This window comes from Gadus morhua, chromosome 8 (genome assembly GCF_902167405.1).
Source record: "Gadus morhua chromosome 8, gadMor3.0, whole genome shotgun sequence".
NCBI classification, from domain to species: domain Eukaryota; kingdom Metazoa; phylum Chordata; class Actinopteri; order Gadiformes; family Gadidae; genus Gadus; species Gadus morhua.
This window is the reverse complement of record NC_044055.1, coordinates 3,567,828-3,591,478: the sequence shown is the minus strand read 5'-3', so window position 1 is coordinate 3,591,478 and position 23,651 is coordinate 3,567,828. Positions and strand designations below refer to the sequence as shown.

At 45.4% G+C, this 23,651-nt stretch overlaps 3 protein-coding genes across 3 annotated transcripts in view; 1 reads left to right on the top strand and 2 right to left on the bottom strand.

Moving 5' to 3' along the window:
• LOC115548598 (verrucotoxin subunit beta-like) overlaps positions 1-23,651 on the bottom strand; it is a 205,966-nt gene that overhangs the window by 164,194 nt on the left and 18,121 nt on the right. The gene's annotated exons all lie outside the window — the stretch shown is intronic.
• LOC115548596 (unconventional myosin-X-like) lies at positions 141-9,589 on the top strand (the record flags this gene model as incomplete). Its single annotated transcript, XM_030363345.1, has 10 exons — positions 141-323; positions 856-979; positions 1,810-2,107; positions 2,940-3,147; positions 3,250-3,386; positions 3,754-3,874; positions 5,519-6,001; positions 6,742-6,933; positions 7,852-8,884; positions 9,218-9,589. Coding segments are annotated over 9 exons (1,857 nt in total), but the record flags the coding sequence as incomplete, so codon positions are not given.
• LOC115548595 (uncharacterized) lies at positions 15,850-18,186 on the bottom strand. The gene has a single exon (XM_030363344.1). It carries the CDS (start codon positions 18,142-18,144, stop codon positions 15,850-15,852), a length of 2,295 nt encoding a protein of 764 aa, XP_030219204.1. The 5' UTR covers positions 18,145-18,186.

The window sequence follows — 23,651 nt, the reverse complement described above, 5'->3', positions numbered from 1 at the left end:
ATCTGCTGGATGCCCTGAATGTAAATGTGAATCTAGTACACTTCAACAAAGTGATTCTAGATCGAACCAGCTGAGTTCATCCCTAGCGCTAAACCCCACGAGGTCTCCTTCTGGGGCCTGGAGTCAGGAGCAGGTGACCAACGGGTGCGTGTGCTCCGTCCGCAGGCTACTGGAACGTGACGGTGTTCGGGCGGAGGCACTCGTACCGCCTCTACACCAAGCTGCTGACGGAGGCGTCCCGCTGGGCCGGCGCCATCCAGACCGTCATCGACTCCAAGGCGCCCATCGACACTCCCACCCAGCAGCTCATCCACAACATCAAGGTGAGGGGCCTGGGGTTGGACAGTACAGAGACACGCCCATGTAGCAGATCATCCACCACATCAAGGTGAGGGGCCTTGGGGACCATCCGGACTGATGAAGGACCTTCTGTCATGTATCTAACCCTGTATCTTACCGGCATTTCTTCAAATTAAAGTGAAGGCTGATGCATGTCATAAAGGAGCAGGTAGGGGTTAGATAGTTGAGATCCATGTCATAAAGGAACAGGTATGGGTTAGATAGTTGAGATCTAGTCATAGAGGAACAGGTATGGGTTAGATAGTTGAGATCCATGTCATAGAGCAACAGGTCAACTCAATTTCTTGCTCTGCTTTCAGGCAACGGATCAGTTGTGATAGGTTCATTCTACTTCACATCTTGACATCCTCAAAGTGTGTTCACATGCACCACTAAGTTGAGGGAAATCCTCCTTCACGTTAAGCAATCACGGCAGATGATTTAGAGACCAGGAGGAAGGACATTTCTCAGATCGGGGCTCCATGCTGACTCTTCGCCCCGTGGTTGTGTGTCCAGGAGAACTGTCTGAACTCTGAGGTGGTGGAGCAGATCTACAAGAGGAACCCCATCCTCCGTCACAGCCACCACCCGCTCCACTCGCCCCTGCTGCCCCTCCCCTACGGGGACATCCATCTCAGCTGTGAGTCTCCATCACCGCCGACCCCATCAGCCTCCAACCGTCTGTCCCTCACTCCCCCGCACCCACCCCCCCCTCATCCACCCCTCAAACCAAACATCCACCCCTCAAACCAACCATCCACCCATCACTCATCACTCATCATTCATCCACCCATCACTCGTCCATTCATCACTCACCACGCATCCACTCGTCCACTCATTTGTTCATCCACGCTGATGCCTTGCTTCCCTTTCTTTAAACCCATTGACTCCATCAACACGTCTCTCAGCCTCTCCAACGATGTTAATCTTCTGATGGATTTGTAAGCACTCACGGTGGACAGCGCCAGTGAGTGCTCTCATGTTCTGCTGTTCATACGCGACACATCCTCAACCTCTGGACTCGTCTCCTCCCCTTTCTCCCCTCCACCCCGCCCCTCCCCCCTCACCCTCCCTCCTCCACCCTTGACCTCTCCTCCCCTCCTCCTCCGCGCCTCCCCTCCCACTCCATCCCCCCTCTGACCCCACCTCCTCCACCCCTGACTCTGACCCCGCCCCTCCACCCCTGACCCCTCCTCCACCCCTGACTCCGCCCCCCTGACCCCGCCCCTCCACCCCTGACTCCGCCCTCCTCCCCCTGCCCCCTCCTCCTCCACCCATGACTCAGCCCCCCTGACCCCGCCTCCTCCTCCACCCCTGACCCCTCCTCCTCCACCCCTGACCCCGCCCCTCCACCCCTGCCCACTCCCCCACCCTGACTCCGCCCCCCTGACCCCGCCCCCTCCTTCTCCTCCGCCCCCCCTGACTCCGCCCCTCCCCCCCCCTGACTCCGCCCCCTGACCCGCCCCCCAGCCCTGAGGACCAAGGGCCCCACCACCCTGCAGGACGAGGCGCTGAAGGTGTTCGCCTCGCTGCAGCACCTGGAGGGCGTGGCGGACCCCCTGCCCGTCATCCAGGGGGTCCTGCGGACGGGCCAGGAGCTGCGGCCCCTGAGGGACGAGCTGTACTGCCAGCTGGTGAAGCAGACGGCGCGGCCCCCCCACCCCGGGGGCCCCGGGAACCTGTGCAGCTGGAGGATCCTGGCCTGCATGGCCTGCACCTTCCTGCCCAGCCGCGGCGTGCTCCGCTACCTCAAGTTCCACCTCAAGAGGTGAGGGGAGGGGGGAGCAGGCATGGAGGGGGGCATGGGAGGGAGATGGGGGAGGGAGAAGGGGGAGGCATGGGAGGGACAGGGGGAGGCGTGCCAGTGCTCCCTCTTGTGCGAGAGGGGGGCGATAGCTTAATAGTTAGGCTGTTGGTCTGACTCTCTGTTGATGTGTTCTGCGTTCAAACCCCCCTAAATAATCTTGTGTATCTCTCTGGGTTATTACTCTCTTTAAAGAGTAGAGGCTGCACACTATATGTATTGATCCCAAGGGGATTATTCCCACAAGTAGAAAGAAGTTCCGCAGTTCATCCCTTTGGCTCCTTGTCAGGACCTCACTACCTTACCAAGAGGTCTACTCTAGAGGAACTAGAGGGAAGACACTCCTCATGCCAGTAGGGGAGGTCACGATACAGACCTCAAACTTTAACTTTAATCCCCATAAACCAGGGGTCACCAACCTTTATGAACCTGAGAGCTACTTCATGGGCACTGAGTCATACGAAGGGCACCCAGTTCTATACACTCTTCTGAAATAACAAATTAGCTCAGTTTGTCTTTAGTTATACATAACTATTAATGATTATTGATACTCATCTATGTGAAGACATGTTAATTAATTAAGTCATGTAAATGATTTCTCACAATAATTATCAACAATGACTTAAAAAATGGTGGGAAAGAGTTGTTCAAGAATGAGTAGTGGTATGTTCAGAACAGGCCTGCGGGCGCCTCATGTGGTCCTTGCGGACGCCATGGTGCCCGCGGGCCCTGTGTTGGTGACCCCTGCTTTAACCCAGCGGATCATTAACCTAACTCCTCCTCCTTTGTCCCGTAGGACGAAAGAGCTGTCCCCCAACTCGGAGATGGAGCGCTACGCCTCGTTCGCCCTGGACTCCCTGAAGAAGACCCGCACCCGGGAGCACGTCCCGGCGCAGGAGGAGATCCGGGCCATCGTGGCCTGCCAGGAGATGACCACCATGGTGCACTGCCACGGCGGGGGGTCCTGCAAGATCACCATCAACTCCCACACCACCGCCGGCGAGGTGGGTGCAGACACACTGATCCGCCCGGATCTGAGACCCATCTGAGCTCCGCAGCTCACCAGGGGGTCCGGTGTTACAATGGTGTGTCTGTGTGCGTCCCAGGTGGTGAAGAAGCTGACCTGGGGCCTGGCGATGGAGGGCAGCAGGAACATGTTCGCTCTGTTCGAGCACAACGACAGCGTGGACAAGGCCATCGAGGGCCGCGCCGTGGTGGCCGACGTGCTCGCCAAGTTTGAGAAGTACGTCTCCTCTACCCCTCTCTGGACTCATCCACAATTACATTTACATTTAGCAGAAGCTCTTATTTTCATTTGTTTCACTTTCATTTTGTCAGAAGAAAGACAAACAACAATATTTCACTGTCGGTACAGTTCACTGTCGGTACATGTTCATAGAACCAAGTGTCAAGCAATAACAATCGCTAGGTTCACCCATTCCCCGTACACAACAGGGATAGCTAGGATAAGATGTTACACAAGGCATAAGTAACATTTTTAAGTGCCAGGGCGTACAAGGGGAGGTAATCGCTTGTCAGTGTGAGATTGTGTGTGACGGTCGGGTGAGGGTGCGCTGGTTCCGCTGACCGGTTCCTCCCGTGTTCTGCAGGCTGTCAGCTGGCCAGGACCCCCAGGCCACCGGCTGGAGGTTCTACTTCAAGCTGTACTGCTTCCTGGACACCGACGGCGTTCCCAGGGACAGCGTGGAGTTCGCCTTCATGTTCGAGCAGGTGAGGCCCGAACGCCAGCTCACCAAGTGCTGATATGTGTTTTTCATTTGTGGGTAGAGTACTGAAAATCTATACTCAAGTAAAAGTACAATTACCTCCTTCGAAATCGACCTGAGTAAAAGTAAATATTCCGATTTGAAAACCTACCGAGTAAAAAAGTACTTTATTATAGAGATACTCAAATAACAAGTTACTTAACATTTTTGTATTGGAGGGCTTGGAAAAAGATGCACTCTTAAACCATTTCTTCCCAAGTTGCTTCATTGTGTGCATTGTTCATTAAACATACATACAACAATACGTACAATAAAAAACGTAAATTATATCTGTGCATATGACAAAAGGCAAGAGCTTTTGTAGGAACACAACAAATGAAACACCAACCAGGCTGGTTTGGTTAGCTGATTATCCAATCAGATTTGTCTTCACGCGATTGCGATCCAGCCTACGCACAGCATGCACGCACACTCACAGCCAGACACAACAACGACGAACAAGTTCGAGAGTGGTCTGCAGAATACAGAGCATCTTTCTAATTATATAAACCCCCTGCCGAAAATATCTTCCTGCGCATCTGCATCCATGGCGCTTCTAGTCCTCAGTCCCAACGTAACGGTCGACTCGTCTCCTCGGCTATGGAATCGCAGCAACGTTGCGACCTAGGGAGGGCACGTCGCTAACGTGTACGCTTGTATTACAGTCAACGAAGATAATGTGTTTATCAAAATACTCATTTTAATGAAGGCACCATGGAAAATGTAATTGAGTAAAGTGTAGAATTCTAAATAAAATATTTACTAGAGTTAAATTACTTAAAATAGGAGCGGGAAAAGTACTCTTTACCCGGAAAAATTACTTTTTTACTCATTTGCGTCACTTGCAACGCCTTACTACCCATCACTGTTACTTTTTTGTACCGTTCTTAGATATTACAATAACAATAAACGCCCAAAAATTAAGTAAGAATCTTCAATCAGTTTTCTTGCTCGTAATCAATATAAATTTCTGTCCACACCCCCCCCCCCCCCCCATACATGGAACCTTAACTGACATCTTCTTCCTCTATCCATCTCTGTCATCTATCCGTTATCTGTCATCCATCTCTATGTCCATCTCTGTCCACCACTGCATCCATTAATCTCTCATCCATCTCTCCATCTGTGTCCTTCTATCCATCATTTATCATCCATCCATCCCATCTCCTCCTCCCCACTCTCCCTGGTCCTCCTCCCCTCTCTCCCCCCTTCCCCCATCTCCTCCCCCTCCCCCCTCTCCTCCCCCTCTCCTCCTGGTCCTCCTCCCCCATCTCCTCCTCCCCCCTCTCCTCCTCCCCCTCTCCTCCTCCCCCTCCCCCCTCTCCTCCTGGTCCTCCCCCCCTCCCCCCTCTCCTCCTGGTCCTCCTGGTCCTCCCCCTCTCCTCCTGTTCCTCCTCCCCCTCCTCTCCCCCCCTCCCCCCTCTCCTCCTGGTCCTCCTCCCCCTCCCCCCCCCCTCCTCCCTCTCTCCTGCTCCTCCCCCTCCTCCCTCTCTCCTGCTCCTCCTCCTGGTCCTCCTCCACCTCCCCCCCTCTCTCCTCCTGTTCCTCCCCCCCTCCTCTCCTCCTGGTCCTCCTCCCCCTCTCCCCCTCCCCCCCTCTCCCCCTCCAGGCCCATGAGGCTGTGATCCGCGGCCGCTACCCGGCCCCTGAGGAGACGCTCCAGTTCCTGGCGGCCCTGCGGCTGCAGTACCTCCTGGGGGACCACGGCTCCCCGGCCCCCCTCCCAGACATGGCCCAGGTGTTCCCCGTGGCGCGGCTCCGCGCCCGCGTGCAGAACTCGGCCAAGACCTTCGCCCCGGGCGCCGGCTCGGTGTCGGATCGCTCCTCCGGGACTGGCGAGAGGAAGCGCTCCAGCTTCCTGGAGGGAACGCTGAGGAGGAGCTTCCGGAGCGGCTCGCTGAGCCGGCAGAAGCTGCTGGAGGAGGAGAACTCGCTGGAGGCGTGGCTGCGCGAGGAGACGGCGGCGGTGCACGCCAGCGTGCTGGACAAGTGGCGGCGGCTGGTGGGGATGAACCAGGAGCAGGCCATGGGGAAGTACATGGCGCTGGTGAAGGAGTGGGCGGGCTACGGCTCCACGCTCTTCAACGTCGAGGTGAGGGACGCCGCCGTATTCACCGTGTCACCGTCTTCATGGATAGATAGATGGATCAAAACTTGTATTAATCCCCCAAAGGGGAATTTCCTGTGTTACAACAAAGCAGCATGGGAAGACACTGGATATAATGCAAGACAATAAAAATTAGGGATCTACCGATATATCGGTCGGCCGATATTCGCGGTTTTTACGTGTATCGGTATCGGCCGATACGCGGCTGATTTTCGCCGATATTTTTTTCGCCACGTTTTTTTTTTTTTTTTTTTTTCCTTGTTCTACCTCACCTGTTTTAATATTTGTTAAATATTGTTCATCTACTTGTTCTTACTTGTTCTACCTCACCTGTTTTTACTATTTGTTAAATATTGTTTTTTACATTGAAGTTCAATCAATGTTCCTTTTAAAAAAATATATATATACTTTATATCGGCTCAAGAACATCGGTATCGGCGTATCGGCTAAGGCTGATGAAAAAATATCGGTATTGTATCGGCCCTAAAAAATCGGTATCAGCCGATCCCTAATAAAAATACAAAGCAGTGCTAAGGAACACAGAAATAGATGCTAAAGTAAGGAAAAACTGAATAAACCGGGCAAACAGCATACACTATAAAGTGGCCCAGTGCCAGTACTTCACAGTACATTAAAAGCGCGTCGTACAGTCCTCCATCTCCCAGCATGCCTCTAAGTCCTCCGTCTCCCAGCATGCACCTCACCCCCTGCCCGTGCCCTTGCAGAGCACTGACGAGGCGTTCCCCAGCGAGCTGTGGCTGGGCGTCAGCCGGCAGGCCGTGTCGCTCTACAAGCGCGGGGAGCCCTGGCCCCTGGAGGTGTTCCCCTACGAGCAGATCCTCTCCTTCGGGGCCCCGCTGCCCAACGCCTACAAGATCGCCGTGGAGGGCCGTGAGCTGCTCTTCGAGACCCCTCTGGTACGTACCCAGGCCCCTGGAGACTCTGTTTCCGTCGTCTTAAACTCCTTGTCGAGGAGGGTGGCAACAGGGGTAGTTACACCGGGTTACCTCTAGAACAACCCTTAACTAACCGTCAACTATCTCAGACCCACCCTAGCCTCACCCCTTACTGCTGAAGAACCCTAGCCTAACGCCCTAACCTTGACGGCTAGATTGACCCTTAACCTGTTCTGATCAAACCCACAGGCCTGACCCTACTCCCTAGCTCCTAGAGCAACCCTAATCCAACACCCTAATCCTACTCCCTAGCTCCTAGATGAACCCTAATCCAACTCCCTAGCTCCTAGATCAACCCTAATCCAACACCCTAACCCTACTCCCTAGCTCCTAGATTACCCCTAATCCAACACCCTAACCCTACTCCCTAGCTCCTAGATTACCCCTAATCCAACACCCTAACCCTACTCCCTAGCTCCTAGATTACCCCTAATCCAACACCCTAACCCTACTCCCTAGCTCCTAGATTACCCCTAATCCAACACCCTAACCCTACTCCCTAGCTCCTAGATTACCCCTAATCCAACACCCTAACCCTACTCCCTAGCTCCTAGATTACCCCTAATCCAACACCCTAACCCTACTCCCTAGCTCCTAGATCAACCCTAATCCAACACCCTAATCCTACTCCCTAGCTCCTAGATGAACCCTAATCCAACACCCTAACCCTACTCCCTAGCTCCTAGATTAACCCTAATCCAACACCCTAACCCTACTCCCTAGCTCCTAGATTAACCCTAATCCACCGCCCTGACCCTAGTCCCTAGTTCCTAGATTAACGATTCCAAAACCCTGACCCTACTCCCCAGCTTCCAGATTAACCCTAACCTGCTCTCATCCAACCTAATCTCCTCTGACCATGCTATGATCCCCCTCCAGGTGATGGACATCGCTAAACTGATGAAGGCCTACATCAGCATGATGGTGATGAAACGCCACAGCAACCCCCAGTCGCTCAGCAGCCACGGCAGCCAGAGCAGCGCCTGGTGACCCCCTGGTGACCCCCAGGACCTCTGAACTTTGACCTCTGACCCGGGCGCTGTGTGGGTACAGCGCCCGGCGTCTGACGGGCCAGGACCCGAAGAGGGGGAGGAGCCTGGCGTCATGGAGGCAAAAAACCACCACATCCCCAGCACGAACCAAACTCATGTACATAGGTCGTTGTTAACCACAGTTGGGGTCAGGGTTAGGCTCTGACCCTGAGGTTAGACTCTGACCCTGAGGTTAGACTCTGATCCTGAGGTTAGACTCTGACCCTAGACTCTGACACTAAGGTTAGACTATCTAACCCTGACCCGGATTTACAGAAATTCGTTATTTTCAAAGAATCACAGTTGTCGTTAAGGGTTGGGGTTACGGTTAGCCTGAACTTCACCCTTATCCTCACCTTGAAGGAAAATATTGTGTCAGGAAAGGAGCGAACTTGACTTGGTATTGTTGGTGGAGTGGGGACTTTGATTCTGTGGGAAAGTCTTTTTGTTTCAAGTTAAACTGCTCATTTTGTTTTCTATATGCTAGGTGCTGTCACACTTCACGGGCTGTTACTATACTGTGTGTGTGTGTGTGTGTGTGTGTGTGTGTGTGTGTGTGTGTGTGTGTGTGTGTGTGTGTGTGTGTGTGTGTGTGTGTGTGTGTGTGTGTGTGTGTCTGAGTTTCTTTTTGTGTGTGGGTGGGTCTTTTGGCTGTCAGAATGTAAAAAAACAAGCAGAGAATTTGTAAAAAGAAAAAAAGAAAGTACTTACAAAGCAGGATTTGAGTGTGGGCCTTGTGTCGAGCTATATCCAGGTCTGTTTGTAAATGTACATCCTTATGCAGCCGCCTTGAACATTTCAAACCATGCTGGGATCTCACAGGACCCTGCTGTGCCGGCCTTGAGGACTCTCAATCAGGACCGAGCTCGCTGTCAATCCAGGTATCCCTCTCGTTGTTCTCGAGACGCTGCCGTCTCTCCTGTCCCACCGATGTTCCTTAATGCGTTCACAAGGACCTATGTCGAGTCCTACATCCACACTGGCGTCTCGACGGCATTTTGTGAATCCTAATCAGTTCATAGAGAGAGTTTGTATCACAGAAGGGATACGAATCATCCATACTCTACTGCATCGGTGTAAGGATAACCAGTCGGTCTTATTTAAACCGTACTCTTTATTCTATAGTGTACTCTCTGCTACAAAACGTTTTTCGGACTCGTGGTTTGTTTCTGATTGGTCGCAGGTTTATTCATGTCTGAACTACATTTCTTCAGGAGCAGAACTACATTTCCCAGGAGCACCGCGGGCGGTCGGTCCATCCAAAGCTCTTTGCCGTCTGTGCCTTATTGTATATTGTGTACACTTTAAGTAACGCCATCTTCTGTCGAGTTGTAATGTGCAATGTCTGGTTTGTGATTGATGGTGTATCCACTAGCTGTACATTTTATACTGCTGCCCTTTGCCTTCAGTTTGATTTTGGACCACGAGGTGATATTTTATAGATAATCATGTTGTATTTTTCCTTACGATTACAGTGAATCGATCATCAACAGAAATACTGGATTCTTGATGCTTTTGTATCTGTATTGGCTCTGTTGTGTATGTAGGCCTACAATATGGCTCTGACAATAAACCATAAATATTTACATGGCTGTGTGACTTTTACTACCTTATCAATGCTTTATTTTAATTTTCAGGTTTGCCGATAACACAGAGGTTTCCTTAAATAGACATCTTTAAAGTTCTTCTGTTTATAAAAAAAAATTTCAGCTTTGATTTAAATCAGGGCTCCGAACCGGTTCAAGGAACGAAAACAAAAACCGAAAACGAACGGAATTTTACAAGAAACGGAAACGAAAACCAATGGTCTTCAACTGTTCCGGAACAGAAACGTTACTCTGAAATCCCCAAAACCGGTTAACGTTTTTTTTCGTTCTCTATATAGCCTATACAATTTCACAAAAGCATAGCCTATTTCATGAAAAAATAAAAATATTTCCGGTTGCCGCGTTCACTTCGCCGCCCGCCAAGCTCAGTTGTCACAAATTCCCACCACCACCCTGGCGAGAGGCGATTTGGAAGCTACAGTTGCACTGAGCTCTATCTTCGACAAAGGTAACGTGAGCTAAATTAACCGAGTCCACTATATCGCCTTTGCATTGTTTCTTGTTGGTGGGCGTGCCCTTAACATGCGTCCGGGTCCAAGATCATTGACATGATGAAACAGCCCGCCCGCTCCCTGATGACAGCCCTCACTGCTGTCTACACACAGCTATTTGATAAATGCAAGATTATAAAACACTTATTTAAAAAATCGAGTCTGACTGTCAATAACAATTAGGGCTGGACGCAAGACGTCTCACGCTCTGCAGCAAGCCAGTCACAGTTGATTGTACAGGGAACGTAAACAAACAACTAAGCTAAGGTTAGCATTTCACCAAGCATTTATTTTCCTCCCGAGATCCTGCTCATGTTGTTATAAAGTAAAGGGAAACAAGATATCTATTCTTCCTCCACCTCTCTCGCTTCTCTGCTTGGTGTCGCTTATAGTTTGCCTCCCTTTCTCTGGTAACGTCACGTACGTGAAACAACAAAGCTCAGAATACTGATCTTTGAATACTAATTTTCCCAACGAGTATTTGAATAATTCGGGCCAGCCCTAATAACAATGCGGGACAACGTCTCAATTTGCGGGACGTGTACAAAGTAATGGAAATGCGGGACTGTCCCGCACAAAGCGACATATCTGGTCACCCTTTTATCGACCACAAAAATAGACTAGGCACAATAACACTGCCGGAACGTTAAGAACAAACGTTATTTTACGTTCCGAACCGGTTCAGGATCGATATGTTGGTGGCGGAACGCAAGAACGAAAACGTTAAATATACCGGTTCCGTTCGGAGCGGAACGATTGAAAAATAATTCCGTTTTCAAGCCCTGGTTTAAATTGATTGTGGGAAATCAATCAAGAAGAACTAACTATAGGCTACACCAGTGTAACCTAGTTCACCCACCCTGACCATGGTTTAGGACCTAGAATCATTGCTTGTTGGCCGGAAACGGAAAGGGGGGCTGTTTACGTTTGGTTGTAGTCTTTTCGCTCGGTTCTCTGTCTCAACCGTAGGGCTAGAACCGAGCGAAAAGACCATTACAAAACGTGAACACCCCCCTTTCCGTTTCCGGCCAACGAGCAAAGAGTCTTATAACAGAAATCAATGGGATTTACAAAATGCGCTTAATGTGCAATCAAACACTATAGAAACTGTATTTTGCTACGATACTCTATTCAACCACTCTAGACCTAGACAAACAACACAGGGGCTCAATGTTCAAAATACCGGAAAAAAATAATAGCTCACAGCAACATATTGAAAAAAAAGAACTATGAACTAGTTCATTTTTTGGCACTGTGAACGTAGTTCAAAATGTTGAATTGTGAACGTTTAACTGAACTAGTTCATTTTAAAATTGGTGAACTGAACTTTGAACTACTTCACGTAGAAAGTGACATTTCCCCACACTGGTTACATAGAGGTGCAAGTGAACCGGGTTACTTATCTGCCATATCTGTAATGGTTGCAGCCAGGGGTGATGCGGCAACAGCTGAAAGTAGCCTGCTGATCGTCGCAGGGGCAGGATACCACCTGGAAGGGGCGCAAAAAATGGTCTGATAAAGCTCAGGTGTAGGAAGAAACCACGAGCTGTGAAATGTCTACTCCTCGGGTCAGACATTTCACAGCTAGAGTTTCAAGAAGAAGTTAGGGACAAAGACAGAGAGACTGAGAGAGAGGAGTACAGAGAGCCAATATCTGAGCTTACACTATATTAATCAATATTAGGGAGCAACACAGATATAAATACACATACGCATACACATATGCGTACATACATATATATATATATATACATATATATACACATATATATATATATATATATATATATACATATGTATACACATATATATATACTCACATATACACATATATATACATGTACACATTTATATATACACACATATACACATATTTATATACACACATATATATATATATATATACACACACATATATATATATATATATATATATATATATATAGATATAGATATAGATATATATATATATATATATATATATATATATATATATATATATATATAGATATATTAGATATCAGTTAAACGCGTTATTAACGGCATTAACGCAAACCAATTTTAACGGCGTCAATTTTTTTATCGCGCGATTAACGCAAATCTTTTATTTAATTTATTTTGGCTCAAAACAAAGAAGCAGTAGCCTGACTGCTATGTTCAAATGACATTTGTTCAAAGCAGTCTAAACGACTGCTCAGATTTTGATTGCACTATAGGCTCTTTTTTTGTATCTTCCTGTTTTGATCTGTATATGCCAATGTTGTTATCAATAAAAAATCATTTGCACAAGGCAAGCCGATGCACTTCACCATGTTGATAAGAGAATTAAAACGAGAATAATTAATGGGACAAAGAAATCAAGGGATATTTAGCATAGAAAACTAATTTGCGATTAATCACGATTAATGTGAGTTAACTATGGCATTAATGCGATTAATCACGATTAAATATTTTAATCGCTTGACAGCTCTGATATATATATATACACACATATATACACGTATATATATATACACATATCTATATATATATGTGTATATATATATGTGTGTATAGATATATACACACAGGACAGAGGAGAGAGATAGAGAGTGTGTTCTACTGTAAGTGAGTGGTGGCCCTATGCCATAAAATACCACATATTCCAGCAGTACAGATAAGAGTTCTGTGGAGTTTTTAGGCTTTGATAATTTTGTAGTTTCCCCACCACCATATTTGGAGTTCTTATACTCCACCCCATCTTTTAGTTCCCCCACTGCCATATTTGAATTTCTCTGTAGTCTCTGCCCACAGGTTTCACCTAAACATTTTTCTGTGCGGTTTTGCACTTTTACCGCGCCATTCTAGGGCCGGATTGTGGCCTTCTTGGCTTTCCATACTCTAATACTCGTGGCTCTAAAAACCACACGGCAAAGGAGCTGCCGTCAATTGGGTTGTTTTTGTCGTAAACTAGGGTCCGATGGTTGAAAAATAGACAGATATTCCAAGGTATCCTTAAAAGGCAGCTTGGATGTGTTTATTTTCTGCAGTTTAGACTAATTTTTTAAAGCAAAACACCAAGCTCATTGATTTAACGAGGGAGGGTTATTTGAAACAATTTATTCAATAAATATTTGTGAGAGGTCATTCCTTCTCATGATTTTACTTCCTATTTATGTCTAGGGTAAACCCCTACTGTCCACAAGCATCCCCCCCTCCCCATATGGATTTGGAGAATTGTTGCCACGTCCCAGTGGTGGAGGTATCATATATATATGAAAGAGGGTATTCAATTATAGCCTACTGCAATGATCAATTAGGAGGCCGAAGCCCTAAAGGAAGTGATGCAATAGGTTACTGAGTCGACATCATTTAAGTAAGCTGTATAGGGTCTCTTATATATCATAGGGGGTCTCAAATGATGCATACGCTTCAACCTGTGGCTCCAGCACTACAGGAAATGACTCAGCAAGTGCTCCATCTCGTTGCAACTCACCCAGCGGCTCGCTTGCAAGATTTTGGCCTGAAGTTCTTCCCAGACCTACACCCTAGCCATCCAACATGCATATCTGAGAATCAGGCCTCTCTTTAATAATGACAAAAAGTTATGAGAGAAACACACATTAACTTTTTGTTATCTCATAAGCGGCGTGGTGCCGGCTCCTTTTGACCTTTTGACCCCAGACTTCAAAAACGTGGCCACAGGCCAGCTGTGTCTACACACCTTTAGCCACAAATGTACACCTCCATCCCACAAAAAATGGGGACTAGAAACTAACCTCTGTCTTATGTACATTTACTGTACTGTTGGAGGTCACGCCCCTTTGCTGACCTTTTCGAGATAGCTAGGGATGTTAAAATGTTTACACACATTTCCCGGGGCCCCGTGAACGACATATCCGAGATTTGGAGTTCTAGCCCTTAGAGGAAAAAAGTTTTCCCAAATGGAGTGTCATTTGGACAAAGCCCCTCAGAAGTGTAGCCTGCAAGACCTAATGGTTCAGAATGTGGTGGAAAAACAGTTTTTGAGATAGGAAGGTCCTACCGCCCTGAAATTTGAATACCTGATTCTAGGGCCTAACTGGGACCTCCGCACCGAAACTTGGCCCGGTCGGACCCCGAGGGCAGGAAGGGGGGGCCTGCCCTCGGGGTCTGACCGGGCCAAGTTTCGGTACTCACGAACGTACTCACGGATGACAAGGCTATGTTACAATTTGCATGAAAAACAACCTGCGTGTTTATGGAATGCACTTTCTTCCTATTGACGAACATGTCCTCGTCTTTTGATGGCGAAATTATTTTTATGTGCGTCCCGTCAATGGCACCGACCACACCGGGCATACCTGCAATTGCCATGAAGTTGGCTTTGATCCTGTGTAATTGTTGAATGTCCAAAGGAAAGTTTATGGCACGGCTGACTGATGGTTGAGATATTTTTAAATCGTCGGCATTGCAAAGTTGCATTTCCCCTGTTGCTAAATAACGTAGTGTGGCCAAACATTTTATTTCGGGACTAATCGGATTATTCCTGTTAGTCGGGGATGTTATTGCATTGCGATTTACTCCACAACAAGTTTAATACCCTAACATTTCGTCTCGCAGGCATTTACGATTCTTTGTGAATAGGTCCTACTGAGTCAGGAGTCCTCTTGAGGACTTTTAAGCTCTCCTAGACTTAGGTGCTTTGTGAATTGCTCTTAGTGAAAAAAGTTAGGAGTCCTAAATTTAGGAGTGACACGCCCATTATTTTTTGGAGTTCCTCCTAAATTTGCCAGTTAGGACCTTAGGACCTACTTTTAGCCCTAAAATCCTGTTTGAATACGGCCCCAAGAGTTCAACTCTTTACCGATCCAGTTTAGAAAACTTAACTTTCAAAATTTCACAACACAACCAACAAAAAATAGGCTTGAGTAAATACAGACGCATTTCAACCTTTTATTTTGTTTAATATTATTTTTCTTTAAAGAGTAAGATGACATATAGCAGGCATACAGCTGATGATTATACTTATGTAAATATTATTTTTACAGCCTCTGTTATTATTTCCTCTAACATATTCATAATCACATTTACACCCAACAAATATTGATTACAATTTCTTTACTCTTTTTTCCTCAACAGCATCTGTGTTATTATATCAAAGAACAAGCAACAAATTAGTTAATGTAGAAGAAAAAGAAGGATCTCAATAACTGACTAATTGCTGTGAACACCTACTTTGGAAGTTAGGGATGGGTGGATCGAAACAAATACTTCTAATACTGATGATGGTACAGTTTTGAGAATCCACCCTCATGTAATTATTTAAATTGTATTTGTTTACCTTTTTTGAAATTTGTAAAACGTATACCTCAAACATGAACATAACGAGTTGCAGCAGAAACAAGGAGCTGAAACGAACAAAGGACATTAAGAAGGATACTACTACAAACTATAAAAACAGAAGACCTGTAATTGAAATTACAGAAGCTTTGTAATTGCTGTTCTATTAAAAAAAAAGTATCACACATGTCTATTTAAAACGAATGCAATCGCTTTCAAATAAACAGTTTTGGTGTCTAATCCAAGAAAAACTGTGTTGCCCATCCCCAGTGGAAATCATTTGTTATTTTTATTTCTTAAAACTAGCCCTAACCCTATGCCAGTTCGGGCATCTGGTAAAGATGCCCACTGCGCGCCTCCCTAGGGAGGGGTTCGAGGCATGTCCAGTAGGGAGGAGACCTCAGGGAGGACCCCGGAGAGAAAAAATGGCCTGGGAGCACCAGCCCATCAGAGCCAGTCACCCTTAAAAAAAGCACACATTTTGCTCTTAAATCCCTTTTTTTCTTTTCTTTTCTGGCTATCCTCAATGTATTCTTCCTCTATTTCAGTGAGCTTCTCCCGTTTGGAAGCCTTGACCATGATTTGGGCATTTCCTTTCATGTTTTCCAGAGACTGAATCCGTGCCAGGTAACCCTTTTTGCCCTCTGACTTCTCTCCCTCAATGAGCAGCTCGATGTACTCTGGCGTGCTCAGCGGGTTAGGCCGCAGAGCTATCTCCTTCAGCCGAGCTATACAGCGAGACGACGTGTCCATCAGGGACATTATCTCATCCTGAAGATTGAGAACCTCCTCTGCCTGGTGTCCAATCAGTTCCTCGACTGTGATCTTCGCCTCAGTGGCTTTTTCATACTTGTCTTTCACCTGTTGTATCGTCTTCATATGCTTCTCCTTGACGTAGTCCCACCTGTATTTCTGGTTGAAATGTATGGTCCAGACACATTTTCCAGGGCAAACCGTGCATTTCTCATCCTTCATGGCAGCACACTCAAACTTTTGTTCATCGTCTGTTATGTAACAGGGGGAATGACAGGTAATGTTACACTCCTGACAGTTAGTGAGGAACTCTCCCTCGTTGGTAGGAATTTGAACAGGCTTGATAATTTCAACTTCAAATTGAAAGTTTTCATTGAAAGCGATGTCGGCGTTGTACTTTTCGATCTGTTGTTTGGTTGATCGGATCTGTTCCAGTTTCGCCAGCCCCGCCCGTACCTGGGGCTGGATTCCTTCCACAGCCGCCTCCAACTGCTTTCGCTCATTGAGAACCTCTTTGGTTAACTGCAGGCTTTTGGTCGTCATGTGTCCCAAGGAAATGAAGAAGGTTTCCATGCTGCTGGCCCCCATTGCCCAAAACATTGCATCAAACTTGTTAAGATCCATATTTTTTTCTTCTGGATATTTTGATGATTTGGAGTCTTGATCAGCTCTGTCACTGAAAGATTTATTTTCAGCAAACAGTGCAGAGTTGTTGAATTTGTGGTGCACCGGAAGGTCTTTGTCGGTTTTAGGACATGGGATTTTGGCTGCATTGATCGCCTCAAGAACAGGAGGCTGCTGACCGTCTGCAAATGTGACCAGAATGCAAATGTTTTCCACCACGTCTTTACCAAAGATGGACAGCACCGAATCGAACACATACTTCTGTGAAGCTGTTAGTCTTACTTGAGAGGCCTGGGTGACAAAACAAATTGCATCTATCTCAAAGACTCCCTTTGCCGAGGTGAAGAGACTCCTGATCTGCTCTCTGATGGCCTTGTCACTCTCTATTCCCCTTGTGTCCCCGAAACCCGGAGTGTCAACAAGGGTCAGAGAATATGGAACTTTGAAGCCTTCTCGGTGGTTGATTTCGTAGGTAGTTACGTGGGTAGTCTGACTTTCAGCTTGTGACCTCGACTGATCCTCATTGATTAGTTTGAAGCGGAAAGAGTCTTTCCAATCTATGCCCAGGATGTAGTTGATCATTCCATTGATCAGAGTTGACTTCCCTGAACCTGTTGCCCCCAGAAACATGACAGTGCGATTTGGCTTCATGCTTTCCTTGCCAAATGTGTACCTCTTGCATCCATCTATCCTAATATCGTTTTTCTTCAGGGGTAACTTGAAAACTGAAGGAGAACCAGGTTTTATTTCCTTGCTCGATGCTTTGATTGATGCAGCCAGTTTATCAGATAGCTTTTTTGTGCACACAACTACTGATTCCTCTTTGCCAAGGCCAGAAACTCCACAGTCACATCTGACCCGGACAGTGTATCGCGTTGAAGGCTGCAGCCCTGGAATGACTTTGACTAGTTGGGAGTCGTTGGCTTTGAATATTGGTTTGCTCCATATACATTCTTCAGGGTTCACTTCTAGAGATGTTTTAGCATATTCTAATATGTATTGCTTGGTCTCCACTCCACGTCCAAGCTCAGATGGTTTCTCCCAGCTGACTGATAACTCTGTAGAATAACATTCCACTTGTAGTTTTTCTGGAGGACTGGATGGTAAGAGTTTAATTAAAGGGCAATCTTCACAGGCCGGACCGAGGCCGACTGCGCAGCAGGCTCTACATCTGAACTGATACTCTTCATTAATCTTCAAGCCGGACACTGTAACATCTCCAGCCTTGCTCTCTATTTGTTGATGCCAAACATCATCTCCAAGGACACAGAACTCAACAGCGTAGTGGGTGACTGTTGTTAACCCAAATTGAGGTGGGGAAATATTCAGTGTTACACTGGTATGGGTTATGTCACCCGTGTTCATCTCTGGCTTCGAAGGTGGTTCAAAGTTGTTGTTGGCTAAGGACCCATCTGCTTTCACCAACTGAAACACATATGGATGTTTCATGGACTGTGAGCCCAGAGTGCCTGCATCGCCGTTCCAAGACACGCCCAGCTGTTTTCATTTTCCTCAGTTCATGAGTGAACCATGGAGCAGACCGTGAGAAATTAACAATACGTGATTTGACCGGGGCATGGAGATCAAAAACACTGCTCAGTGAGGTATTATAGATCTCCACTAATTCATCCGCTGATGCAGATGCTGGGCAGGTGATGAGCTGGAGATCCATGCTCATAGTGGCTGCGTCAATTCTTTTCCAGTTGCGAAAAGACATTTGACGCCTAAGTGTAGTGGTAGGCAGCATAAAAGTAAAGGCCATTGAGACCACCTTGTGGTCAGATACACCAAGATCGTAGACCTGTATGTTATTTATTAGGGCAGTGTCAGTAATGACCAGATCCAGAGTGTGCCCCTTGGTGTGAGTAGGGACCTCAACATGCTGCTGCAGGCCAAGACACTCAAGCACATTCAGGAAATCTGCAGGCAGGAGGGGTTGTCGACATGGATATTAAGATCACCAACAATGACAATGTTTGTTGAGATACTGCAGAGTGAGGTCAGCAGATCACTTATCTCTGGTAAAAAAGATGAGTTTGGCTTTGGAGGACGGTAAATGAGAAGCACTGTCATGGGGTATGGATGTTTGCATTTGAAGGCCAGACATTCCATTGAGGACAGGTCAGGCATTTGCAGAGGAGATAGTTTTAGTTCAGCCCGGTGTATGATGGCCAGTCCACCACCACGACCAGAGCTGCGGGCTTTCTCCATGTAGTTGTATCCAGGTGGGCATGCTTCATTGAGCACGTAGTAGTCCGCTGGTTTATGCCAGGTTTCAGTTAGGCACATGAAGTCAAGCCTTTTCTCTATAATATGGTCATTTATGAGGAGAGATTTATTTGTGAGGGATTGTGCATTAAACAGCTCCATGGTGATAGGAGACAGAGCTGAGGGTGGAAGTCTCTGCAAGCTCCGTAATACGCGGCGATGCACTCCATATTTTCCACTTTGCCTAGTCTTGGGTATTTTTATATTTGTTGTCAATGCCGGAATGGGACAGCAGAGGGCGCTAGATGCTGTAAGCTGCAGGGGGATCGTAGTTTCCACAGGAGAGGAGCGGAAGGATGTGATGAAGCCGGCAGGCTGACCATAAATAAAGTTTCTCCCTGAGCCTCTGTGGATATATCGAGGTCTACGCAATAGTCCTAGCTGCTTAATGGTGGAAATACAGGGTGGGATGGAGCGATTGTTGTACTTCAGGAGCTGTGGGGCGAAGTACGTCAACATCGAACCTGATGTTGAGTGATGTTTGCCTGTTAGCAGCTAGGTACGGACCTGACGCATCTGGGGAAGAGCTGGGAGGCAGTGCAGAAAATCCACGAGACAGTAGAGACAGCTTAGCAGGTTGACCAGGGCATATTCCTCACCAGGATCACCGAAAAAAAAAAAAAAAAACGCCAGCAGTGACCAGGAAAATGTCACATCAGCTACTTGTTTTTAGCCGTTGTTTTTAGCCGTAACTAGGGACGCCAAAATAGCAAGTGAGCTACACGGCTCTTCACAATAACACTGGAACAACTAAAGACAGTCCATAAGCTTGCTTTTCGTCGCTGATGTAGCTTGCAGGGAACCAAGTAGAGATTATATGTCCACAAAAAATCACTTTTTAAAGTAAAATTGGCCAAAATTGGCCCAAAAATTGCTTGGAGAAGCGGCGAACAGACAGCGCCAGCGTCCTCTCCGTTTGTTGCCTAGATATATATATATATATACATGGGTTACTAAAACTCAGCAATCTATTGTGTTGGTAACTTCACTCAAATCTATCTACAGTCTAGTATGCGTTTAGACAAATACGATAAAATATGAATATAATATGTGCAACCTTTGTGGTTGTTCAAGACACACTGAAGGCATGATGCCGACATAGGTTTGCAGAGAAATGTATACAATATGCACACTGAAGGCCGTTGAAACCCCAGTGTCCATCCTCACGGGAAGGTGTGTGTGTGTGTGTGTGTGTGAGCCTGAATGAATTTTTAGGTTCTCCAACAGAAAACACAACAGCATACTTTTCAGAATTTGTACAGGCTTCTCCACTTATAATAGGGGTGTGAATCTTTGGCTTCAGACGATTCGATTTGATTAACGATTCAGTAGGCGATTCGATTCAAGGACAATTATTATATTTTGGAACGATTCGATTCGATTCTGTAAACCACGATTCGATTCAGTAACTTTTAACCAAAATTCTATGTCTGTGAAATAAACATGCAATAATGTGACACCCCTTGTCAATTTTATCACTATTCTTTGCGAAGCCAAAATGCTTCCACACTTTGGATTTCAAGTTTGCTGGTGCATTAACAATCTCGCTGCCGCTCTCTGCCATGTTTGAAATGCACCATTAGAGGGTGAGGGAGAAAAAAAACTTGTGGGACTTCCTTGCAAGCTGACTAGCTGATGACAGAGTTACGGATTACCGAGCTGCACTTCACAAAATAAAAGTGTAAACTAAGTCTTAAAACATTAATCATGATCGATTCATACGTTTTAAAGCATTTATATCGATTATTGGTGAAGCCAAAGCGATTCATTCTATTTATTTATTTTAGCAGATCGATTTAGTTGAATCGGTAGGACTGACAATCGATTCAGATACTCAGACACTGACTCGAGTTCCAACTCCAGCACTGACTCCACCGATTCCAGGAGCAGTGATACAAGCTCTTCCTCCTCTGATGGCCGCAAGAAAAAGAGGAAGCACAAAAAGAAAAACAAAAAGAAGCGCAAAAAGGCTTCAAAGAACAAAGGACTTCGAGGTAAAGTAAACTATAGAGTTGTGCTGTATTTCTTTAGGTTTGGACATTACATATAGTGTATACAGCTTAGGGCAGAATTATTAGCACCCCTATGAAAATTTCATTTTTCTAAAAGTACATACTAACCCTTACCCTGCAACTAAGACAAACCACAACAATCTTTGGGGAGAAGTAAACTGTATTTATATTAGTGTTTTATTGTTGTTAATTTATTTTCCATTTTCAGTGACAACAATATCGGATGTTGTTAAAAGGTACCGCCGGGTCCTTAAACTAATTCAAAAAGGACGCAAGATGTCGAGGGCATTCCTGAAGGCACGTGTTTCTAGAAACGCAGTTAAAGACACCGCAGCAATCGCGGAGCTCTACATTGCAGAGAGGAGTGTCCTGGATGGAATCAAAGGCGAACAGAGGCTCCTTCATTTAGCAAAGCTCTGCCAGTCCAAAATTGTTGGAGAACTTGCCCTTAAAATTGAAGAGCTGAAGAGGAAAAAAAAACTCATACCATTCTCCAAAAAGGGTTAAAGGGACAGGGGTGAAAGGAGAGAGTTTTTTTAATTAAACGATAAATCCTGTGTAAAATGGATCTGGGATAAGTTTAATATGATAATGAGATGGGATGTTCGTTTGGGAGCAAAAAAGCACATGCAGACGCATTCTTAAGTTGGCTGTTTTTAGCCGATTCTACCAAAACGCTATAAGCTTGGAACGATGTCTCGTGGTAAAAACAAAATCGCTATTTTAAACTTTTTAAAAGGCTAGAAGTAGCCCGACACTTCTTTGGTAGTATAGTAAGGGTCTTAAAATATAAAACGAGGCATTGATAACTTTGTAAGTGTACAGATTGTTTATTACAAATTACATTTTATACACACAATGCCATCAGTTGTTCACCTGTCGACGCCATTTTGTATTTAAGACTCGATATAAGTACATTGACAAATACAGAGATTGTGACCTCCGGGAAGAACACGCAAGCTAAGCTCTGTGTTCGCCATTCTACTTATCAAGTCTTAAATACAAGATGGTGTCGATGGGTGAACTCCTGATGGTATTGTGTGCATAAAATATCATTTTTAATAAACAATCTGTACACTTACAAAGTTATCAATGCCTCGTTTTATATTTTAAGACCCTTATTATACTACCAAAGAAGTGTCGGGCTACTTCTATCCTTTTAAGTGGTTTAAAATAGCAATTTCGTTTTTACCACGAGACTTGCCCCCATCGTTCCAAGTTTATAGCGTTTTGGTAGAATCGGCTAAAAACAGCCAACTTAAGAATGCGTCTACATTCACTTTTTTGCTCCCAAATGAACATCCCATTTCGTTATCATATTAAACATATCCCAGATCCATTTTACACCGGATTTATCCTTTAATTTTTTTTCTTGTTTTAAAAAGTTCAAAGTAAGCCTGGTTGAAGTTCTTTGACTTACTATAAATATACATTGCCCTTTGAACTCTTCGCCTTTGTACCACAATTTCTGATTACGTTTAGTTATTTATTTTCAAATAATAAAGTTGTTTTCCGTGTCTGATATCCTGCTTATGTTTTGTTTATTTCACTTTGTGGTCATCCAGTGTTACTGATTAGTTTTGCAAAACTTTTTTTCTATTTTGTACTGTTACTAGTCTGTAGACTACTGTTCTCAACTGTTTTCACTTTAATTTGACAGTCCTAAGACCTGTCTACTAATGCTTAATTGAATATCGACTGATAGTTTGTTGATCATCAACAGATAGTCAACTATTTTCTCTGTTTTGCTCTGTTAATAGCTTGTAGACACTAAACTATTTTCACTTTAATTTGACAGTCCTAAGACCTGTCTACTAATGCTTAATTGAATATCGACTGATAGTTTGTTGATCATCAACAGATAGTCAACTATTTTCTCTGTTTTGCTCTGTTAATAGCTTGTAGACACTAAACTGTTTTCACTTTAATTTGACAGTCCTAAGACCTGTCTACTAATGCTTAATTGAATATCGACTGATAGTTTGTTGAGAATCAACTGATAGTCAACTATTTTCTCTGTTTTGCTCTGTTAATTGTGTGTAGACACTAAACTGTTTTCACTTTAATTTGACAGTCCTAAGACCTGTCTACTAATGCTTAATTGAATATCGACTGATAGTTTGTTGAGAATCAACTGATAGTCAACTATTTTCTCTGTTTTGCTCTGTTAATAGTGTGTAGACACTAAACTGTTTTCACTTTAATTTGACAGTCATAAGACCTGTCTACTAATGCTTAATTGAATATCGACTGATAGTTTGTTGAGAATCAACTGATAGTCAACTATTTTCTCTGTTTTGCTCTGTTAATAGTGTGTAGACACTAAACTGTTTTCACTTTAATTTGACAGTCCTAAGACCTGTCTACTAATGCTTAATTGAATATCGACTGATAGTTTGTTGAGAATCAACTGATAGTCAACTATTTTCTCTGTTTTGCTCTGTTAATAGTGTGTAGACACTAAACTGTTTTCACTTTAATTTGACAGTCATAAGACCTGTCTACTAATGCTTAATTGAATATCGACTGATAGTTTGTTGAGAATCAACTGATAGTCAACTATTTTCTCTGTTTTGCTCCGTTAATAGTGTG